Here is a 21619-nt window from a genome sequence, read left to right as displayed (position 1 = left end):
AAGAAATTTAAATAAATTTTGAATGATCAATTATTCAATTTATATACAAAAGTTTTGCAACAGTTTCGGAGAAATTTCGATTGTATTTATAAATTAATTAAAGACACAGATCTCGCAACATGATTTTTAAAAAATGAATTTCTCTACAGCGTCAATTGAATTTTTTAAAATACTATATTAAAAAAAAAATAGCGATAACACCAACTTTTAGTAAGTGCAGACTTCGTTGTAATAAAATTGAAAATCAAATGCTTTCCGACTTGGTCAAAAACATCTAAAAATAAGGAAATATGTTTTGCATGATCTTAATTTTCGATATTATCATGAATCACAACATCATGATTTTATGTTGACTTGAGAAGTTGGTACGAGGTAGTCAGCTGATCATATTGATCGAAAGTCGGCAAGGAAGTACTTTTTGTTTGTTACTATTATGTTTATTGAGAATTGAGAAATGTATTGCGGTCAAATGACAGTCCGCCATTGCTTCTGAGCAATTTCTGACTCAATTTTTTCTAACAATTATTGTCGCGCAGATCCACTCTTCTGAGAAGAGACACAGTTCTAAATACGTCAACAAGATTAAAAGTCAGGTCGCTCATCGTGATATTCCCATCGTAATTATCGAGATTCGAGTATCTCGCCATGGGTCTCGCTTGTTCTACAGCGCAGGTAAAATTTTTGTTTTTTTTTCTTACAATCTTTCTCAACTTTTTAGACATTTTCCATCAAACTCTTTCTCTTTTGAAAACTTATAATTACATGATTCTGAATTTACGATAGAATTCAATCCACACTTTTTTCGACTTTTGGTTACGATGAAAGTTCGTTTCTCTTTGTTCATAAAAAATGACTTAGCTGTCATTTGTTTTTAGAATTACAGTCATCCAATTAGTACTGTTTCACAAAATGAAATTACGAAAGTGCGTGGTTTTGAAATTCTGTACTTATTCTTCCAAAAATCAAAGTTTCAGTATTTATTTGCCATCTTTTGCGGTTATTACAGCTCGCCTGCCTGTGTGGAAGTACAGCATGCAGTTTTTGCTGTTCACAATGTCCGACTTGCCGCAACAGCACCAGTGCGCGTATCATGTACGCGCTATTGTTGATGTTGGGTACCATCGCAGCGTGCATAACACTTGCCCCTAGTCTCCAAGATACTCTGAAAAAAGTAATTTTTCTCTGTTTACTCTTTGTTATTTCTTTCATTAGAAATTATGTTTTTATTGTGGTAAATATCGTCATGACTAATTTAATCTAATTATGACCATTGTAAGTCTTGAACTATCAAGGTCAGTTATGTTTTCTCAGTAATTATGATGAAACGTCAAGTACTTTTATTGTGTTTGTATCTGTTAAGAATATTCATATTTTTATAAAATATAGTAAATCAAATGAATATTTGTATTAAATATTTATATACGTCCGTTATAGTTTCAAACATTGAAACTGATTCTCACATTTTCATGACAGGTACCATTTTGTACGAATAGTTCCAACTACGTTCCCTCCTCGTTTACAATAGACTGTGAATCTGCGGTTGGTTATTTGGCTGTCTATCGAATATGCTTCATTTTATCACTCTTCTTCTTCCTGATGTCAGCCATAATGATACGGGTCAACAGTTCCAAGGATCCTCGGGCTCCCATACAAAATGGGTAATTCCCAAGATCCCTAAAATTTTCTACAAAAGGGGAGAATATTTTGTTCATTGTGTCAGACTGAAAACGTTCAATATTTTACAGCTTTTGGGCCATAAAGTTTCTCCTTGTAATTGGAGGAATAATTGGTGCGTTCTTCATCCCCGAAGGCTCATTCGGACCAACGTGGATGTATTTTGGCATGATCGGTGGCTTTTGCTTCATAATAATTCAATTGATACTCATTGTTGACTTTGCTCACTCTTGGGCAGAGGCGTGGGTCGGGAATTATGAAGAAACGGAGTCCAAAGGATGGTCAGTGTAAAAAAATAATTTAACATAAGAGATTCCATCATCTTTCTTTCATAGCAACAAATTTTCTTTGTATCAATAGGTATGCAGCATTGTTGAGTGCAACATTCATCAATTATGCTCTGTCCATCACTGGAATCGTTTTATTGTACATGTACTTCACCTTGGTATGATATTTCTTGAATTTTTTTCAAATCCCAATTCTAATTTATGGATTGTAGTACTAGAATAAGTATGCCATTTTTTTGTTTAGCCCCACGACTGCGCTGTTCATAAGTTCTTCATCACGTTCAATATGATTTTATGCGTTATCGTGAGTGCGGTATCAATAATGCCAAAGGTACAGGAATATCAACCTCGTAGCGGACTTCTCCAGTCTTCAGTAGTAACACTTTACGTCATGTATTTGACTTGGAGCGGTGTTTCCAACAGTCCTGGTAAACATAACTTTTTTTCTATTCGACGATTTGGGGGGAAAAAAATTCAAAAATATTGTTAAATAGAATGGAGAATGTTTTAAAGAAATGCATCAATGAAAAACCCAAACAAAAATGATGAACTTGCAATTTTAATATAATGTTATTTATGAATTATTCTAATGTTCATTGTTTTCATGTAACTAGATCGCGAGTGCAATCCTGGATTGTTCGATATAATTGCCGGAAACGATATAAAGACTCAGAACGGTGTAGCGTTTGACAAGGAAAGCGTAATTGGTTTGGTGATTTGGTTTAGCTGCGTGTTGTACAGCTCGCTTCGCACCGCTTCAAAATCCAACAGAATAACGATGACAGAAAAGGTTTTGGTGCAGGAGAATGGTGCTGGTAAGTATTAGATTTTTCTGATTTTGCGTAGCTTTCCTCCATCACTTTACATTTTATTTTTTTTGTGACCTCAAAATGGTGTACGGTGGTTTTACGATTGAGCAATGCGTGGTAACTTTTTGCATAACTTTGTTGTATCCAATAAATTATTGTGTAATTTGTCATCCAATTAATTTTGAAGAAATTCTTCGTCTATTTATTGAATGTGCTCGCATGTTTCGTTTATTGAAGAGAATTTTTTGTTCACACAGTCCGGAACACGGGAGACACGTCTCTCATCAATAATGAAGGTACGCACATACGCGTTAGAACGATTTTACAATTCAACTACGAATTTGACGCATCGTCTCAACATTTTTACGTATTTGTTCATTAAACATTGAGATCCTCCATGTTCGAGGACATCGATGTTGGTGTAGCTTTTAGTGTAATCATGTAGATTTGAGTTTGTCAAATTAAGAGAAACGACCCTTACGGCATAATATTGATTGTAGCGGTAGTTTTGTGTGTGCCTGCCTTTCTTCATTGGTTGTGTTTGCTTTTATTGTTATCGTTACTTTCTACCGTTTTTTTTTGTCATTACCCCGGAAAAAGTATATTCTCCGGTTTTCCTTACGATAATTTGTATTTCCGAAAGCTTCGTAAAGCTTTCATAAATTTTGAAGGCTTTCCTAGTTGCTTCTCTTAAAGTTTTGAGTTCTTTTTTGGTTTCTTTTATCTTTTGTCAAATGCAAACAGACTATGTTGCAGTTAATGGACATAACGGGGACGAAGAATCAGGTGGTGAAGCCAAAGTATGGGACAACGAGGAGGATCAAGTCGCTTACAGCTGGAGCTTCTTCCATCTCATGTTTGCTCTTGCGACTCTCTACGTCATGATGACCCTTACCAATTGGTACAAGTAAGTACAAAAAGTATGAATTCACATTTTCCAACGAGATTCAGTTCCACAAACATTAAAAGTACGTATTTCTTTATGAGTGATTGTCATCAAATTCACACCACCAACATTTTTCATATTGTTTTAAGAAAATTGAAAAAGGTGTGTAAAAAATAACTCAAATATTTCACATTTTTTTCTTTTACAGGCCCAATTCGACACTGGAAACTTTGAATTCCAACGCTGCATCGATGTGGGTGAAGATCATATCCTCATGGATGTGCCTCTCGCTGTACATTTGGTCGCTCGTAGCACCAGCTGTTTTTACAAACAGAGACTTCTCTTAAGTTCGTTCGAGTCTGGTCGCAGCTTCAAGTATTGTTGATGTACTGAAGATTAATCTCCAAATATATATAAACCCGACGAATATCTTCGACCACTGAATCGTCGATACTTAACGTATATCCTTAAAGTTTTGTGGTGCCTCCAATTGAACAGTTAACCTTCGAAACTTTCGATTCGCTGTAGACTTGTATATTTTTCTTTGAGTGTGTTATCCAAAATTTTTCGACGGGGATGACATTCATTCAGAAATTGCATTTAAGCATGAACAAAAACTTGCGCTCTGAGAAATAAAGTACTGGAGGCATAAAATTTTCGATTTATGGAATTCGCGTTATTATACCAAGTGACCTTTAATTTCGTAACCGTTACGCGAACATTATTATATTCTCCTACAGTCCCGTGATCTTTGGTGTTCAGATCGCTGGTAAATATATTCGTGCCGTGTATTACGTATGTTTAAAATACGATTCTGCATACTTAGCTTTAGACAAAGAAATATTATATTTGTTTGTAACATGCTCGTGTATTAAACTATGTACGTAATCGAGTTACAGATTATTAATCTATATCCTAATTTAAAAACCCTAATCTAGTATAAATAGACAGCGATGAGTTCCATCATTTGATAAATTTAGTCTTTGGATACTTTAATTCGTTTTTTTGTCTTCTAAGACAACTCGGATAGTTATATATACAAATTTCAGAAGTCGAAACGATGAAATTCTTGAAGAATATCAATTAAAAGTTATTGAGTTTTTTATGCCGAGCAAATGAACGGGTTGCTTAAATATTATAGAATATTGTACGAGATCAATCTGTTCGTATGAAGTGGCGCTTTTTTTGAGCGTCTCTCTCGAGGCGACACCATTCTAGGAGGTAATAAAGTACACAGCTATTTGAAACATAATTTATTGATACTCAACATATTTCTGAAGATAATCTAAACTTTTTTTATTATTTGCATAGATTTATTTGGTTTTTATAATGGTCATAATTTTTTTGAATTTCATAGAAAATAAGAGTTCGAAGTTAATGTCACATTTCTCATGACGTGTTACACGCTCAATAATTTTTTTTAATGGCTTCTTTGAAAAAATAGACTAGAAAAATACTGCTTTAAATAATGGCGTGACTGGTTAACGTATACACAAAATTAGAGTAATTGGTCTTTTTTGAAGAAAATATTTATCAATACAGATATCCTAGAAAAATTGAACAAAGAAGGCTCTCGAAATTTTTCAGTTTCTCGAAAACTTTGAAAAACGATATAAAATTTGATAAGAAAAAGCGATTCACGTCTGCTTTTCCTCGTGTAAAAGAATACAGAAAAATGATTAACATACGAGAGTTAAGGTCAATCTGTTGTTTCAGGGGCTCCCAGCATAGCTGTCGTTTCCTCTAATTCTGTTAAGGTTTACAAAATTTGAATTATTTCTATTTTTTAATGACTATTCCATAGCTTAAAAAAATCAATCGATCACTGCCAATTGATGAACTCCAGCGATAGTGTCACGCACCATTCAATATTCTGGTAGTCGCAAAATTTATTCGCGTACGAGTGTAAGAACGTACAAAAATTGTATAAAATTTCGACATTTTGTCGGGAGCTTTTGATCGCGTTAGATATTTACAAAATCCCCTTAATAAGATAGTTCTGTACTTTCGTTGAAATCTTAAAAACGGGCTGAAATTTAAATATGATGTAAAGACTATTCAAATTTCAAATCTATTTACCATTTAGTTTTCGAGATATTCGCGATTAAAAATGGGTCATTTTGTACGCGATGCCTATACTTAACACGTCACTGAATAGCACTTTGTTTACATTTTTTATTACCGACACTAAAAGGATCATACGACTTTAAAATAAAACCAATCGTGTATTCAGTACTATTGTGGGGTTAATATTTTAAAAAATGGGAATTTTCGATCATCTAGTTTCGGAGATATCGACTGACGAACCGTGTTAATTTCATGTGACGCGGAACGGGCGGATGACCAGCTATGACAACGGTATACGGTGCGGCGAACTGATAGGCGCAATACAATGCAAAATACGAAAGCTTTTTTCTCTAATGTTCGACCACGTTTCTCAATTGAATTACCATTTGAACACTTTTTAACTTCTTTCGCGACGAATAAATAAGATTTCGGGAAACACTGACATTTTGACGCTCGACGCTATAGTAATACCGAAGAATGGCGTTGTTGCCACAATTAAAACGCCACTTTACAGTGGAAAGAGACCTATTTGTGCATGAAACGTGACTGTGTAGGACAGGCAGAGTTTTGACAAAACCGTGTAGCCGGCAGCACCGCATAAGCATTGGATTTCATTGTACGCCGCGGCTGAAACTTTTGGTTCGTACGTGTAGGTACAGAGCTACCTTAAAAAATAATATCATTTGATCTTTCGAATGAATTTGATTCGAATTTTTTCCATTTTCTTTTTAACTTTCTCATGATCCCGTCGATCAATCCACTTTGGTGGGGGCTCCGACTATTCGAGATTTCTTGAGAAGATGATTTTTAATGTTCCGGAACGGTGTGTCGAAGAGCAGCGTCAGAACCGCTGAGGTACCGATTATCCAACCCAATTCATTCATATTGAACTGTAAATCAGTAGCAAAATTCAAAATTTCTCGCATTGCTCGAATCTTCATACGCAAATTATCTTGCGTAACGTATGATTTTTTGACATTTTAGTTCTATTTTGTTTTTCGCTTAATCTGTGATTTTTACCATAAGCTTGAAGAATCCGTAGTGAGCATTATTTCGTGTTTGTCCAACGTTGTAAAAAAATACAGGAAATTGCGTCAGGTAAATCGCGTAACTCAGTCTGGTGCATATCAAAAAACCTCGCCACGCAAAAAGTTTTCCCAGCCATCCTGTAATAGTGAAATTTAAGTTCTCTATAAAATCATGATTTCTGTACTTACGAAAGAAAAATATATGTTCGTCGTATAATGTTTGTCCATTTGAGAAGGATGAAACAATTTCATTCTTACCACCGCCGTTTCCAGTGTGCGAGATGAAAGCGAGCCAGGCGAAAATTGCACACCAGCCAATCGGTGCGAAAGCAGAGTACAGCGCAGCGTGCATTGGATTGTGAACGTAATGAATCGAACCCATGCCAGCGGGTCCGAAAAATGCTCCCAATGTCATGAGACTCGAAACGATCCATCCGATATTCAAAGCAGTCTAAGAAACAGTCAATAAGTCTAATGAGCAAACAGTTTGCAGGGCATACGAACTCGTCTAACATTGACAATTACTAACATTACTCATTCTGTAATTGACCGGATAATTTTTCAGCAGATACCCTAAGAATATTCCCATGATGTAAACGGTCAATCGATGAGATGGAAGAATGTACGAGAAATTAGCAGTGTCAAAGAGTTGTCGAATCCTGGAGCGACGAAATAAAAGATTAATCATTTAAATGTATCGGGCAAGAAAATCTTCTCTTTTTCTCTAAGAAAATTTATTTGGAAAATCAGTAAAATCTTTTAATACTTTTATTTCCCCTGGAAGATATGAGGAAACGACATAAAAAAAGAACTTACGAAGCACCGAAAAACACGTAATTGTTGAGATTCTTGTGAATTGTCACGTGATAACGAAGTGCAGTGGAAAGAGTAGCAATCAGGACGAGAACAAGGGAACCGATTTTCGGTCTTTTGTAGAGCAACATCACGAGCAATGGAGAAAGTGCAAAAAGTTGAGTATCGATGCCCAGATGATGAGTGTGTGTGAGGCACTGCAAGATATTGGAAAAAAATTGGAACAAATATAAATATTTATAAAAGTATGAAAACTTGGGGGGAAGAAAATGAGTTTAAAAAAGCACATTCCCCTCATTGAATCGAATGAAACTCTGAGCGAATAAATGAAAAACAAAATTACCATGTTTTCGAACCCGAAATAATTGTGAATAAATAAAAAGTTTCGCCACCACGTTTCTTTGCAAATTTCAGCGTGATGAGTGACCACGAGATTCCACTGTGGACCAGAGCCAATGAACGGCATTATATGCGTGCAGAAAAGTATGAGTGCACCGAGTGTGGGGATGAGTCTGGAAACAAACGTTAAAATGAGTAGATCAAGCTCAACTTCTTTACGATGATAAATTTGATCGAAAAATCTTGATGATTTGCTAAATCCTGACCTCACGAGTCTCGAAAGGTACTCTTTTTTCACATCAAGGTTTCCGGTCTTCTTGAGTCTTCCGACGAATGCATACGTGGTCAAGAGGCCGGATAACATTATGAAGAGATCGGTGTAGAGACTGGCCGCTCTTCCGATCACGGTCCAAGGTCTCCCAATGTACTTGAACATTCAAATTTGTATTATCATCGCTGCACCATCAGAACTGTAAATATTGTTTTTGAAATTCCGGTTCGCAATTTTCCAAGGTGGTTAAACATTAAAATTTATATTATAGTTGCTGAAATATGAGGACTGCAAATATTATTTGTAAAAATAGTAAATCTTGCCTGGGGAGGAAAGATAACGATGAGATTTTTCTCACGTTTATTAATCCTCATTTTTTTTCTATTTACTCAGCTCTCTAGTTCCAATGAAATTTTCTATTGTTTTTCTACCTCGGTCATCTCGGTTCTGTTGATATACGGATTGAAGACGAGTGCCATGCTCTTGTGGGCGACAATGAGCATGAAAGCGTTGAGCGTTCTGATCCCATGAAGAGTGGCGATGTCACCATCTCCGCGTTTCAGTGATACCAATTTTTCAATGTTGCGTTTCAGGGAAAACGAGAGAATAATTTCGCTCACGTTGGCCTCGCAATGGTCGCAGACTCCAGCGACGATCGACAGGACGACGATGGCGACGAAGAGAAATCTTCGATTTCGAACGAGACAAATATTGCTTATGAAAATTTTTCATTCGTTCGTTATACTTTTCAATCGTATATTAATACTTACCCGACTATCAACGTTGCGGTCGGCAGCTTTTCCGTCCGCTGAACTTGACACATGTCCTTGTCGACCTGAACTCTGATTTTTAAACCGGTGTCCAGAGTGTGCTTCGCTATGGTTTCCCTCAAGGAGACTTCGACGTCTTTCGACGAACATGCCGCGGGTGTGCAGACGGCCCAATTGACCGTTGAAAATCGTGGGAGCCGGTGACCGGGCTTGAAAAATCAATAACTTCGATTAAAATCCTTTCTTCATAAAAATCTTTCATACTGAACGAAAAGTTCACTTTTTCACTGGAGCGTGGAATAGAATAAAAAAATCCCGATTTTTTACGCATAAAGCACGAAGAAATTCAACCATTTCCTGTCGTTTTTTAATTTCGGTCGCTGAAAACAAACTGACAGTTTTCAACGATGATATTTGTAACGATGTCAAATTCGGCTGAAGTTGACAGTGTTTTTGTAAAAACAGCAATAGTTTTGAAGAAAAATGTCTCGACTCAAACGGGACAACTGGAAAATATGCCAAATTTAGAGAATTCACATCATTCGGTCTGCCAAAGAGCCGAAAGAGACACGTGCCTCTAATTTTTCAATGTGCTACGATATATATAAATTTATCGACGATCGAAAGCCAGAGAGGACAATGGTACGAGTCTTTAATGATTATTTGTATTTGCATGAATGGGGAATGGCGTCGCATGTTCTCCCGATATTCCGCATAAAATTATCATATTTTTATCAGCACGTGTTGATTCAATTTTTTATTCGCGTCGAACGTTATCTGAATAGGCAAGCTAAAATGAATTGCTTCATCAACGACTCCAATTCCATATCAAACGCTGAATTTTTAAATGAGCTGAAAGATTTTTCATTATTCAAATTTGATTTTAAAAGCTTACATTTGTTCAACGATTAGTTTTCAAGTTCAGACATCTTGTCTATTTATTCCGTCCGTTATTTAGGTTCTCAAATATTCTGAGATTTCACGCGAATCAGAATGTACGTTTAAATCTGTTGTTATTTTAAAGAAAGAAACCTCATTTGTCGTTTTCTGTAATTAGTTTATGGTGAAAAGGGAATTTTCCGTCGTTTCAACGCACTCGTGAACTTGCCCGGCGCGGATGAAAGCCCATTAAGCAGTTTGAATATTTTTTTTCGTTCATATCGAGTAGAAACTTAAAAATATTTTGTTCATCTCAAAGATGTTTGGTAGTATGGGCTTTGCATGTATTTTTCCCTAAACATCCTCGAACTGTGTTGACCTAAGTACTATTCATTAAAAATTTCTGAAACGCAGAAGAATATTTATTGTTATATTTCCTTTGAAACACGGCACGTGTGTCGCGCCAATGAACGACGCCAGCGCGATGAGTACTGAATCATCAAATGAAATAAAAACAGTTCAATCGGTCGTTATTCATCGCTCGGCTCGAGTTTTCTATCAAATGACACGACGCGAATCATTGTTTTCTAGTGTTTAACTTCACGTATCAAAAGACGCGGTATAGCGTCTCGTTGAGATGGGGAGACCGGGGCAAAACGGGATACCCGAAAAATGAGAGAAATTTTTTGTCTTTTTTTTTTTTCAATTTTTATACCTTGCCCGAAAAGAACATGAAACATATTTTTTCCAAACTATCTTGTTTTTTTTTGGATTCTGATTTTTTAATTCAAAACATTCGTTTTTTTTTTCAAATTCTCTTTTTTTACATCACTTCCAAAGTGAAAACGTTTTTGCACAGATATACAAAAAGTCCATCACGCGTGGTTACACCTGCACATTGATCATGTGCCCACTCCGCACAATTTTGGCACTGAATCCATGATTCGGTGGATAAAGAATACACTTTTTTACAAAATAAACATTGGCAATCTTCGTTATTATTCATATAATTAATTTTGAATTGAATTACAGAGGGTGCGTTCGACGTACGTTAGAGCGTTGTAAGCGCTGAGGTAAGCATTGAGAATTAAAATCGTAGTAAAAAAAATTTCATAAGTTTTTGAGAGGTACCCCTTTTTGCCTCGGAATATATATTTTTTTTTTTTTTGAAAATTGAAAAGAATTCCAGTACATTTCTTAGTTTTTGGGAGTAAAAAATAGACAGAGCTTCCCAAACTTCTGAAAAGTTCAATATTTCCTTAGGTATCCCGTTTTGCCCCGGTCTCCCCTACATCAGCGAAATAATGGTAAATGATCGATATTCGGCACTTGAATAAACACATTATCATTAACATTCGTAAGTTTTTCGCTATACAGTGAGCTCGGGGAGCCATATAAAAGTGAGAAATTTTGCCGAACTCGTCACACACCATTCGTTAATTCTACAAAAAACGAAGAGTCCGGTCAGCGCGCAACGTTTTCAAAATGGAAGGATTCCGAGCTTTTGCCGTTTGGCTTCTACTTCTCGGCGTCGTAGGGACGCTCGGCCAACCGCACAGCCGTGATGTCGACAGTAGCGACGCGGAAAACTTCGACGAAACAAACGTCGAGAGGGCGCTCGAAAGACTCGAGCTTGTCCGACAGGTACGTCTTAACTGTCATTTGTATTCGAATATCGAAGCATTTCTGAATGATAATTCGTACATTTGGCGAGGTTATTTATCGGGGCGAAGTGAAACTTGGAAAAATCAAATTGGTCGATCTGAAAGTGTGAATGAATTATTGCTCTGTTTCAATGAGTTAGAAGAACGTGGCCAAAATATTGAGAAAATTCTTGGAACGCGCCGAGCTTGTACTAATTTTACCACGTCCATTTTATTGACGTGGTAAACGATTTTTGCACAAAAAGCTTTGTAAAAGTCATTTTAAGCACGTAATTCTCGCATAAATATGATCGAAGTCTACACTTTTGATTGTTTAAGCGATTGACAGAAAAATTGTTGATTTGTGTGAGTATAGATCGATGAGGAACGTGGGCCACGAGTCGCCCGGGGCCTTCCGAGCGATCGGAAACCGTTCAAACATCCGACTGCCGATAAAATGAGAGCTGATAGGAAAGAAGCGCAAAATCAGAGAATCCTAAAGGAGCAACATGAGGAAGAAGAGGCGCAAAAACGTGATTTAGAAGCGAAGAGGCAACAGGCGGCAGAACAGAAACAAAAGGAGCAAGAAGCAGAACGGAGAGCGCAAATCGAGCGAGGGGTCAGAGTCGCGGTACAAATGGAAGCGAGTGACAATCTGAGAGCAGAAGAGAGAGCCAGGAAACGCGGACAGAAAGAATTGGCCGAACGAGTGCAAAACGCGAACAAAAAGCGCAAAAACTGAATGTATTATTCCGAGAACCGGTTCGTCAGAGTTCTTCGCATTGTGTAGGCTTTCGAAGAACTATTTTTTCCTGTTAAAAATAAATATTAATATCGTCCGAGTCTATTTTAAATTGTTTCGTTTCCAACGCCCTCCGAACAATCACCCAACAAATTTCATTTTCCGAGTAAAATGGAGCTCGGTTGAAAACGCTCGGAAAATATTTTCTTCGTTTTCTCAGTCATGGGGTCCCATGTAAAACTATTAATTTTTGGTAATTGTGCCGAATCACGGCTCCACCTCAAAACAGCTCCAATTTTTTTTTATACCATTCTTTATCACCAAAAAGTTATGGCCCATGTAATATTAAGGAGGCGCATGCCTTTTAACCCCTTAAAAAAATGAAGGAAATGATAAAAAAAAAATTTGGACCCTTTTTGAGCTGGAGCCGTGATTTGCTAACTTCAATATTGCTACTAAGTGTAATTTTTTTTTTAAGGGGTTAAAAGTCATGCGCCTCCTTAATATTGCATGGGTTACCATCCACTAGTGTTAGGAAATGATAAAAAAAAATTTGGACCCTTTTTGAGGTGAAGCCGTGATTCGGCACAATTACCTAATTTTTCACGAAATTATCTTGTTAATTAGGAAACGTTATTTATTGGCGAGTTCATTACTGTCATTGAATTTCACGAAAATATTATCTCGATCGTCAACTAGCGAGTCATTTTGTGAACTTTTGACAATCAGTTTGAGCACAACATTTTTTGATCGATGTCAATCGACCAATGGTTCACTTTTCGTCAATTTTGCACTTTACAGGGCGAGATAATCATTGAATTTCAATTATTAACAAAAGCTTTACGATTTTTAGATGGGATGAAAATTTCACTATAAAAATTGCACGCATCATCGACCTAATGAAAATTCGAGTCGCGTCCGAGAATGAACGTGCATTTTTTAGTTACTTTACGTACCGATTTTACAGTGGGCTCAGGGGAAAAAATCATTTGTCATTCTTCCTCGAGAATCTTATCACGTTTTTACCTTCACGGAGAAACTTTTCGCCATATCTATAATTTTGTTGAGAAAAACAAAAGGTTTGTATCTCTCGCTCGTATATTTTCTCGAGACATTTGTCGAATCAGCTGAGCAAGTCGCGTGCGGAGTTCATTTTTTTAACTTTCAGCCACGTCGTGGTTTCGCGGGGCAAACATTTTTCGTATTCCGGACGGAGAATAAGGATCGCAATTGAAATCTCTGAAGCGTTCTCGTCACGAACGGAACAAAGTTGTACGCGAACTTGGACAAGTGCATTACTCATTTATTCGAACACGCAGACAGTCCCATTTCTTCAAACACAAATTTGAAATTCGAAAGTGCGCATGCGTTTTTAACTAATTTACGTGTTACGAAGTATTTTCAAAAATCATGGTTATCCGGATAAAACGGCAGCCTTAAAAGTAATGGGTTTTTTGAACTTACATCGCTCATATTGCTCCTGAATGCATAATGAGAATGAAGAAGGCGGTGAAGATTCTTGAGATCCGGTCGCGATTCATCGACCTCAAGCTGTAAGTAGGCGAGGCAGTACTGCCCTCTTATTCCTTCATCCGATTCGATTCCGAGACACTCGTCGAAATCCCCGAACTGATTAACATTCCCGCTCAACAATCCGGACGGAATTTTAGCAGTGGCATCGAACACTGGAGCATTTACGAATAAAGTGAAGAACGTTCTGATTTGAGAATGCGTTAAAAAGTGTTGACAGTTCGATCGAAACTGTTGCGGAGTCGAGAAAAAAACGTTAACCCTCGTGTTAATCGATCGTTATTTTCGCCACAAGAAAAACGTTTCAGTGTGACGGATAACCTAAAAATTTGTCTCCTAAGTAATTGACACGAACGACCATAAAACGACGAAAAAATTTGAAACTTTTGAGGCGAGAAGCAAGTGTCGTTGACAATCGATTCTTCGAGTAAGAAATTCCCATTTTTTTCCTTGCTCTTTCTTCCGCGAACGAAAATAATGACACGTTCGGTAAAAATATTCAGAGAAACGTGAAAAATATGTTCTCGTGGAACAGACGAAAAGAGAAATCAAGAGAAAAGAATTCGAGGTTAGGGCGTATGGGTGAATCTTTTATCAAACATTAGGAAATACCCTGACGACAAGGTAACAACGGATTTATGTAATTTAACACACATTCGACCACCGAGGTCGCCCGAACTGCGGACAGTACTGACGCGTACCGCGCGTAGTGGTACAAAATCGAACGAGATTGTGAAGCTCGACACGAGACACGCGATTGGAATCGGTGGCGCAGGACAAAGAGGGACGAAGAACACTACACGACGCTGCGAACGCGGAAAAAATTTGGTTACGTTAATACAGATAATTGAGATTCTTGTGATAATAGATAGTGTGACTTTTCGGATTTCCTCTTAGAACGGGGAAAAAAGTGATGCTAATTCGTTACGTCACAGTCCCAAAAATTCATAGGCCCTGGCACGAGTTCTCTCAGGATGAAAAACACTTTTGCTAAGAAATACTGCTTCAATGTGTTAACGAAAAACTGCTATCGGTGCTTTCATGTTTTGTAACAAAAATGTTCCGTACAATAAAGTGAAAAGGTAAATAAATACTTTTCTCGTAAATATACTTACTTTTGAGAGCCCAAAGTGAAAATTTGTTCAACTCTCGGTGATAAATTTCGGCATGTTTCCTGCATTGTTCGCTAACCGCTTCTATTGCTGGATCGAACGTGGGCACGAGCTGCAAGAAATTTTTAGCCTCGACGTCAATCTCTTCGGAGAATACTTCTGAAAAGGTATGAATAAAAAAAACTGTTTTATTGCTATCCTGATGCATGTACATGTAAAAATAGAAAATAATGTTTTTTTTTACTCATACAAATTCTGCTTCCTCTTTTTTTGGCAACATCGAAAAAGTCGTTTTTCAGGGTCTCAAATGAGTATAATAATTATGGAACGGTGATGAATCGAGATAAAAATGGAAGCGCGGCGTGGACTTAAGACCTAAAATTTCGAGATTCGGTGACGAAGAAAAAAAACATTTCGTTTCAGACCTTGTTAATGGTTTAAATTAAAATAATTCCCGTAACTCGTCACGTTGCATAATACTTTTCCATACATTATTTATGGTTATGTTAAATTATACATAACGCCAGATTCAAGTTCAGTAATCATCAGGCACTTTTACTTATATGTCCAAGTGAGGATTACAAGGTTGACCAATATGGACGTTTTTATTGTTACACGAAGTGACCGCGATTTTCGTGTCCATGAATATGTGCGCTGCGTTCGCTTCGAGCATACTTCCGGCAACAGAGCAAGGAAACCTTTTTATCCAATAGCAAATTTCATATGTTAAACGATTTGAAATTTTCAAAAAAATTTCTATTTCTCTGTATTTCTCGGCATAAAAACTTTCTCATTGATCGATCATCCAATCGATTGAAAATCCGTTCGATGACGAAACTCTGCAGAGTTTTCCACGTAATTTCTGATTTTTAAATTTATACAAAAAAATTGCACATCCACCTGTCAAAAGTCTCGGTTCAAATAAATTTTTGCTCATCGACATAAAATTTTTTTCTTTCAATCTTGTACCGGTGAATTTGACGGGAGTTTGTGCATTCATTCGTGCAAAGGTTTACAAACGGGGCGAAAATAGAGGGGCTAAGCATCAGACGATGAAAAATATCGACGACAGCGATTTTACATGCGAGTCCGTCATTGAAAGTAAAGGAACATTATTTGCGCGCGCAAGTGTGTCAAATGCAGTTGAGACTAATTATTGACTGCTTCGAAAAAACAAAGTAGCACGATTGCAACATTTTTCAAGTTGCCTGCTCAGTAACGTTGATCGACTTACGAGGCATAATCAGCGAAAAAACTTGTTCGGTTCCCTATAACGAAGGCCATAAAAAAACATTAATTTTCACAACGTTCCAAATCTCCCTGTGTGATGCGTAGACAAAGTCTTTTCAGATTTCTTTCTCATCGAGGTTGAAAATTGACACACGTTTTTATGTCACTGAAAAAATTCACTATTCGATATCATAAAAATGGCGATGTTCTTGTTCTTACGGTTAGACGCGAGAAAAAAGAAATGCATCAATGTTTTTTGTCAAATTCCGACACTCGGAGCATCAAGCGGAAAAATTGACAAGTTCTATTGACTTCCTGCTCAACAGTAACGGACGAAAGACAGCAGCGCCACTGAAGTTGAACTTCAGTGAAATGATTTCTATACGTGACTCCGCGAGTATCGACGAGTTCAGCCAACTCTAGAAATCCTAGAAATAAAGTTGTTCGTATAATTGACTGATTTGATGAAGAATTTCTCGGTTGTCGTGAAGTTCAAATGAGTCAAGATTATTGCAGAACTTCGAGGGTGCCGTGGACTCGAGGGTCAAACGAAAAGGGGAGTGAAACGAATCTAAAATGTTTTCTGTGGCGCTGTGAGTGTGAGGTTATGTGTGTAATAACGCAACCGTGAATTGGTCGTTGCGTCGATGCGTGTCGAAGAAAACGCTCTTGTCCGTGGACGCGTGCCTGGCCTGCTAAATGCTAATGAAACAAAAAGAAAAAGTAAAAAATCACGCACAAACAAACGAAAAGAAAAAAAACAGCTTCGAATGGGAAATCGCGTAACGATTCGCGTACACAATGAAAGCGAACGTGAAGTCGCATAAACGGTCTACAAAAGTACCGCAATATCCTGTTAATATCCAAAAGACAATAAAGCTGTCAGAAAAGCATATAAAAATAGATTGAAAAGTGCGTAATCTCGGAAATTGCGGATGGAAGCGTTAACCCAGTTGAATGAAGCGATCCGACGCCAAACTCTTTCCATTTATTACGAAAGCTTTTTTTCTTCGGATCAAAGCAACGTCTCAATGAAGTAATATGTCCATGAATAATGTATTCTCAATTATACTCCGTCTAATAATGAAAAAAATTCTCGACCTCAGTGGAAGTGTAGAAACTTTTCATTCAGCATTTCCATAAAGTGCCTTCGGATCACGACTCAAGTGTTGCGAAGCTAATTTTTTACGATTTCGTAAAAATTTTTTTTACAAAAAAAAGGTCTCGAAAAATGCATGCAATGACAATAAAATTTGGTTGAAACACGATAATATTCAGTTGCACGAATTAAAAAAAACTTTAATAAATACTTTGATGCAAAATAACGTTGTCAGTAGATGAATTTGAAAACGCGATCGAGCAGATGAAATCTCGAATAGAATCGTTTAGCCTCGTCCTGTCGGAATATCCGACCGATATATTTAAGGAACAAGTGAAATAAATCACGAATCGATCCAGGAAAGTGTTTATTGATTCGAAAGCACGTTTTTTGTGATCTCATAACGCACATCAAATATTTCCAAACGCTTTGATAAAACACTCGATGAACTAGCAGCACAAATTCGTTACGCAATTACGAAAATCGACGCAAAAAATGTTGTAGTTATCCCCGCGGGGGAGAAGTGGCGAAATATTGAAAGTCGTTTCCTTCTGGGTCAAATGTTCGGTCCGTCTAACTCGTTAGAACCTTCGCTCATAGCTGCTGGCTATAAATCGATTGAACTCGTTCAGTGATTCCTATCATTTCGTACGTCAGACACCGTGACATTACACGGAGCGGAGCGATTTTGACTAAAAGCGTAATTTACCGATGTCAGTTTTAAAATAAAGACGCCAAAATGGTATTACAGAAAAAAACGATAAAAACGTCTCAATTATTTCATAGCCCAAAGCCTTTTATCAACTTTTCATCTACTCAATGATCACAAGCACGGTGTGTTATTAAGAATGATAAAATAATGGAAAACAACAAAAAAAATGACAAAAAGTAATTGGGAATTGTGAAGAAAAGAAAAAAATGACGAAACGCCATTGGAAAACTAGAAAAACAATAATGGCACGCATGCGGAAACCGTCGCATTGTAAGCGAAATTTTTGTTCCATGGATATACAGCGAGATTCATGAGACCAGAAAAATTGGCGTCTTCGTGATTTATTCATGATCCGGAGATCGTTCGAGCTCATCTTATGACTTGAAATTCACCGCATCCATGGTATTATTTGTGAGGCACGTGTACATAATGACAAACATGGCTTTTTAACCTGTGGACTCGAAGCCTAAGGCTAACATAAAAAAATGTAAGTACACCGTATCGGATAATTCCTTACGCAATGAACTCTATTGGCTCTATCAGCGATTATACCGGACCGCGGCACACCGAACTGCGTGACTGCTACTGAAAAACGCTCGAGAGAATCGAGCGACATCTGCACCCCCTCGCTCGTTTCGCGAACTATTCTGCCGGCCAATCGAATTATCGTACTGGCCCTTTGTTTCGAGTAAGCAAATGCGAGCGCGGTTCTGTTTTCGTGGGATGCTTGATTTTTTCCGTTGTATTTTTACGTGTTTTAGAACAGAAGTCGGAACTTTGTTTTTCAACAAGAATAAACTTCGATCGGCCCCCAAGGCAGTCGAAATGGATCGGGTTTGCGTAAATTTCGGCCCAGTTATATTGTTTGGTTACGATTCATGCACTTTTTCGGTTGCTCAATATGCTACGTTTGGACATAAAAATGTTTGGTTATTTCGCATTTGGTGAATGTGTTTGAAAATGTACATTCAGTCGGAACTCGATTCATAATTTTTATCTTTTGAATATGACTTTGAAAATATTCAGATATTCAATGAATTCGTCGATTGGGATTATGAAGGTTAGAAAATAAGGAAAAGGTCGATTTATTTATTAATCAATGTCGAATGCGTTTCGAAACGATTCTCCTTGAAAAAAAATCGTCGCGTGTGTTAAGGAAGTTGAAGCGATATATATAGGACATCATACGAAAAATACATTAGATTTTATTATTCCAAATTAACGAATTGAAAATTTACGTGAATCTTCTTGAACAGCGCTTAATTATGTGTGAAAAATTTGGAGAGGTTTCACCCCCTGGTAATCGAGATATTCATTGTTGAAAATGACAAGGTTAAACATGGGCTCTTATGGAAGCTTTCAAAAAATTGCTAATTTCAACAATAAATATCTCAATTTCACGACGGTGAATCATCGGCATATCCCGCCAGAAGTTTAATACTGTCTTAAGCTTTCTGTTTAAAAAATTTTAATGTGCAAAGTTGGAAAATAGTTTTAACATAAGATACGCTTCAACCTCCTTGTGAGTGTGAGAGAGATAGCTGCAAATTTCGAAATCAAAATTCTTTGACACAGGTCGACCGATTAAAAAAGGCTCTGTCAGTCGATTTTTGCCATCGTTTTGCGTAAGCTGACAGAGTGGAGACGATAAACTCACTGTAATAAGGGTTGGAGCGTCGCAGTTCGGGGTGTCCGGTGACCCACCATTCTTCGTTAGCATCGTGACGGTACTCGTGGTAATCGGTCGAGTGATTCGCCATCTCGTTGATGAATTCGACGATCGTGAAGTTTTCGACGCTTTCTGCCTTGCTTTTTGGCAAAACTCGTGCAATCTCATCCTCGGCGAGACTTTTTATGTGATTTGGTAAAATATTTACAGATTTGCTGGCGAAGCTTGCACGCAGCAGGCAAACGCCGATTATGAAACACAAATTCCTTTCGAGCCCCCTCATTTCAACGGGTTTTCAAGTGTCTCAATTTTTCGCGGAAACCGCAAGATCGAAAATGCTTCCGGGCGACAACAATAGAATAAAAACTGTTTTTTTTTTAACTCGTACAATTTTTCAATAATTTTTCATACTACAACAAGAGTATTTCGGTGACTTTTAAAGCGGAACTTTCACACATCGGAATAAAATTCACACCTTCTTCACTTCACACCGCACATTTATTTACAACGATTAGTCGATTGACAAAAAAACAATCGCGATTACTAGCGACGAAAAGTTCTTCGATCTGATCCGGACTCCAGTCGGCGTGAACGAAAGTGAGTGAGGCCGAGTGGCCGGCGTGTAACTCTCTCTATCGGATTCCCTCGTCTTTGGCGATTCACCTGTGTGCTCGAATGGTGCCACAATCGAGCAATGCCAAATGCGAGGCTCACAAACGCGAGTGTGAATATGTCGCGTTTGTAGGATCCCTTTCCAGTGACCCGCGGTCGTCTCTCCCACTTCAGACTCGCCCCCACGATGTAATCCTCGAACGTAACGTGTACGTGGCCACGGAAGATGAAGACTAACAAAAAAAACGAAGAAGAAAAGGAAAGAAGAGGAAAAGTGGTGCCAAAGAGAAAAATGATTGAGAGCGACGAAGGATGCCAGTGAAGAATTGAAGGAGTTTCGTTCGGGTTTGATTAGGTTTCTTTGAGTCCGTTGAGTCTTGAGGCGTATGAAAAGATCGAAAATGAGAGATAATCAGGAAAAGAAATGAAGATTCTTCCTCGGTGATAAAATCGCGCGCGGTGAAATTTGCAAATTTCCTTCGATCACTTGTCGCAATGATTAATTATAGGAGCGAACGGAGAAAAAGGTCGTAAAATCCTTGAAGACGTTTGAGTCGATGGATCGAGTTCCGGGGAAGTCGAGATCTTCTTGCAGCACTGGAACAAAGTGAACGCGCAGGATAATTAATGCGGCAAATCACTCGAAGTAAGAACCGTATGAATATTTATTTCGTCGATCGAGACAAAAGATGTGGATTCTCCGCTGCGCGCGAGTCCTTTTCCGCCTCTGAAAGCGAGTGTCACTTTTTTTCATCGTATTTTTCATAATTCTTGCAGCACGAATCTTACCTCGGTATTTACTCTCACATTAGCTCGCCACAACAAACAATTCGCTATCGCGTCAACGATCCCGGCGCAATGATCGTGTCCATCATCGTTGTAATGACAAATGTAGAAATAAAATAACAGCACCTATCAGCGCCATTACCCCCTGACGATCCTTCAATCATGAACAATGCAAAAATACAAATAACAACAATAATCAGTGCCACGGATCAAACTGAATTTCTCCATCTTACGTCACGACTATTTTTGAATTCCCTAACAATTTTTTGCCACCGGAAGTCACACGTGTTTTGACTAATAACTCACTGAACAACTATTGGCCCGTCACTCGAACCATAACCTCAAATTTCCCCGACGACGCGGAGGAAAAAATACCGATCCGAGTCTTTGTTTCGCATGACAACAAAAGCTGTGAGAAAACGAAATTTTTACGAGTTTTAAAAATAGAAGGAGACTCGCAGTCCAAATTCAGTAAAATTCTGGTATAAAGTGGTGAAAATTTGTGACCGTTTTTCATTAGACGCGGTATTAAAATCACGCTTCGATTCGTTCGTTCGAACGTGTGTGTTTTCGAAAATTATCAGCGGAGAATGTAACTCGGTGCGGTCCGAGTTTGATGAACTCGATTTGCGAGGAATTTTGATCGATTAAACGAAGGCTG

General features: G+C 37.8%; 3 protein-coding genes across 8 annotated transcripts; 2 read left to right on the top strand and 1 right to left on the bottom strand.

Moving 5' to 3' along the window:
- The first annotated feature begins 455 nt into the window (after positions 1-455).
- Positions 456-4548, top strand: TMS1 (serine incorporator TMS1). Of its 4 annotated transcripts, none has more exons than XM_043419199.1 (10): positions 456-672; positions 1007-1171; positions 1474-1658; positions 1746-1955; positions 2035-2119; positions 2206-2389; positions 2576-2776; positions 3028-3066; positions 3515-3677; positions 3865-4548. In XM_043419199.1, exons 1-10 carry the CDS (start codon positions 646-648, stop codon positions 4001-4003), a joined length of 1398 nt encoding a protein of 465 aa, XP_043275134.1. In that variant the 5' UTR covers positions 456-645; the 3' UTR covers positions 4004-4548. The 4 variants fall into 4 exon arrangements, with proteins under 4 accessions (XP_043275134.1, XP_043275136.1, XP_043275135.1 ...); XM_043419200.1 differs by having other exon boundaries at positions 457-672; positions 3527-3677; XM_043419201.1 differs by lacking the exon at positions 3028-3066.
- A 346-nt stretch (positions 4549-4894) lies between these two features.
- On the bottom strand, positions 4895-20317 carry drd (drop dead). Of its 2 annotated transcripts, none has more exons than XM_043419197.1 (12): positions 19549-20317; positions 14854-15009; positions 13673-13893; positions 8945-9153; positions 8606-8861; positions 8170-8330; positions 7908-8076; positions 7568-7761; positions 7281-7410; positions 7010-7202; positions 6744-6889; positions 4895-6613 (listed from the first exon to the last, which is right to left on the bottom strand). In XM_043419197.1, exons 1-12 carry the CDS (start codon positions 19841-19843, stop codon positions 6476-6478), a joined length of 2268 nt encoding a protein of 755 aa, XP_043275132.1. In that variant the 5' UTR covers positions 19844-20317; the 3' UTR covers positions 4895-6475. The 2 variants fall into 2 exon arrangements, with proteins under 2 accessions (XP_043275132.1, XP_043275133.1); XM_043419198.1 differs by lacking the exon at positions 19549-20317 and adding an exon at positions 18409-18467.
- LOC122410777 (ensconsin-like) lies at positions 10775-12302 on the top strand. Of its 2 annotated transcripts, XM_043419204.1 has the most exons (4): positions 10775-10896; positions 11087-11130; positions 11201-11467; positions 11843-12302. In XM_043419204.1, exons 3-4 carry the CDS (start codon positions 11309-11311, stop codon positions 12206-12208), a joined length of 525 nt encoding a protein of 174 aa, XP_043275139.1. In that variant the 5' UTR covers positions 10775-10896; positions 11087-11130; positions 11201-11308; the 3' UTR covers positions 12209-12302. The 2 variants fall into 2 exon arrangements, with proteins under 2 accessions (XP_043275139.1, XP_043275138.1); XM_043419203.1 differs by lacking the exons at positions 10775-10896; positions 11087-11130 and having other exon boundaries at positions 11135-11467.
- Positions 20318-21619: the final 1302 nt, after the last annotated feature.

The sequence above is a fragment of the Venturia canescens genome, chromosome 5, assembly GCF_019457755.1.
Source record: "Venturia canescens isolate UGA chromosome 5, ASM1945775v1, whole genome shotgun sequence".
Taxonomy (NCBI): Eukaryota; Metazoa; Arthropoda; class Insecta; order Hymenoptera; family Ichneumonidae; genus Venturia; species Venturia canescens.
This window is presented reverse-complemented; position numbering and strand designations above follow the sequence as displayed.

Excerpts from the sequence above, each read along its gene's own strand:
- TMS1 (XM_043419199.1), top strand. The coding sequence starts at position 646 with ATGGGTCTCGCTTGTTCTACAGCGCAG. Across the intron at positions 673-1,006 it reads TCGCTTGTTCTACAGCGCAG|CTCGCCTGCCTGTGTGGAAG; the intron begins GTAAAATTTTTG and ends CGGTTATTACAG. Across the intron at positions 1,172-1,473 it reads TCCAAGATACTCTGAAAAAA|GTACCATTTTGTACGAATAG; the intron begins GTAATTTTTCTC and ends TTTTCATGACAG.
- LOC122410777 (XM_043419204.1), top strand. The coding sequence starts at position 11,309 with ATGGAAGGATTCCGAGCTTTTGCCGTTTGGCTTCTACTTCTCGGCGTC. Across the intron at positions 11,468-11,842 it reads GACTCGAGCTTGTCCGACAG|ATCGATGAGGAACGTGGGCC; the intron begins GTACGTCTTAAC and ends GTGTGAGTATAG.
- drd (XM_043419197.1), bottom strand. The coding sequence starts at position 19,843 with ATGAGGGGGCTCGAAAGGAATTTGTGTTTCATAATCGGCGTTTGCCTG. Across the intron at positions 13,894-14,853 it reads TTCACTTTGGGCTCTCAAAA|TGTTCGATGCCACTGCTAAA; the intron begins GTAAGTATATTT and ends TAAATGCTCCAG. Across the intron at positions 6,890-7,009 it reads GCACACTGGAAACGGCGGTG|GATGGCTGGGAAAACTTTTT; the intron begins GTAAGAATGAAA and ends TCACTATTACAG.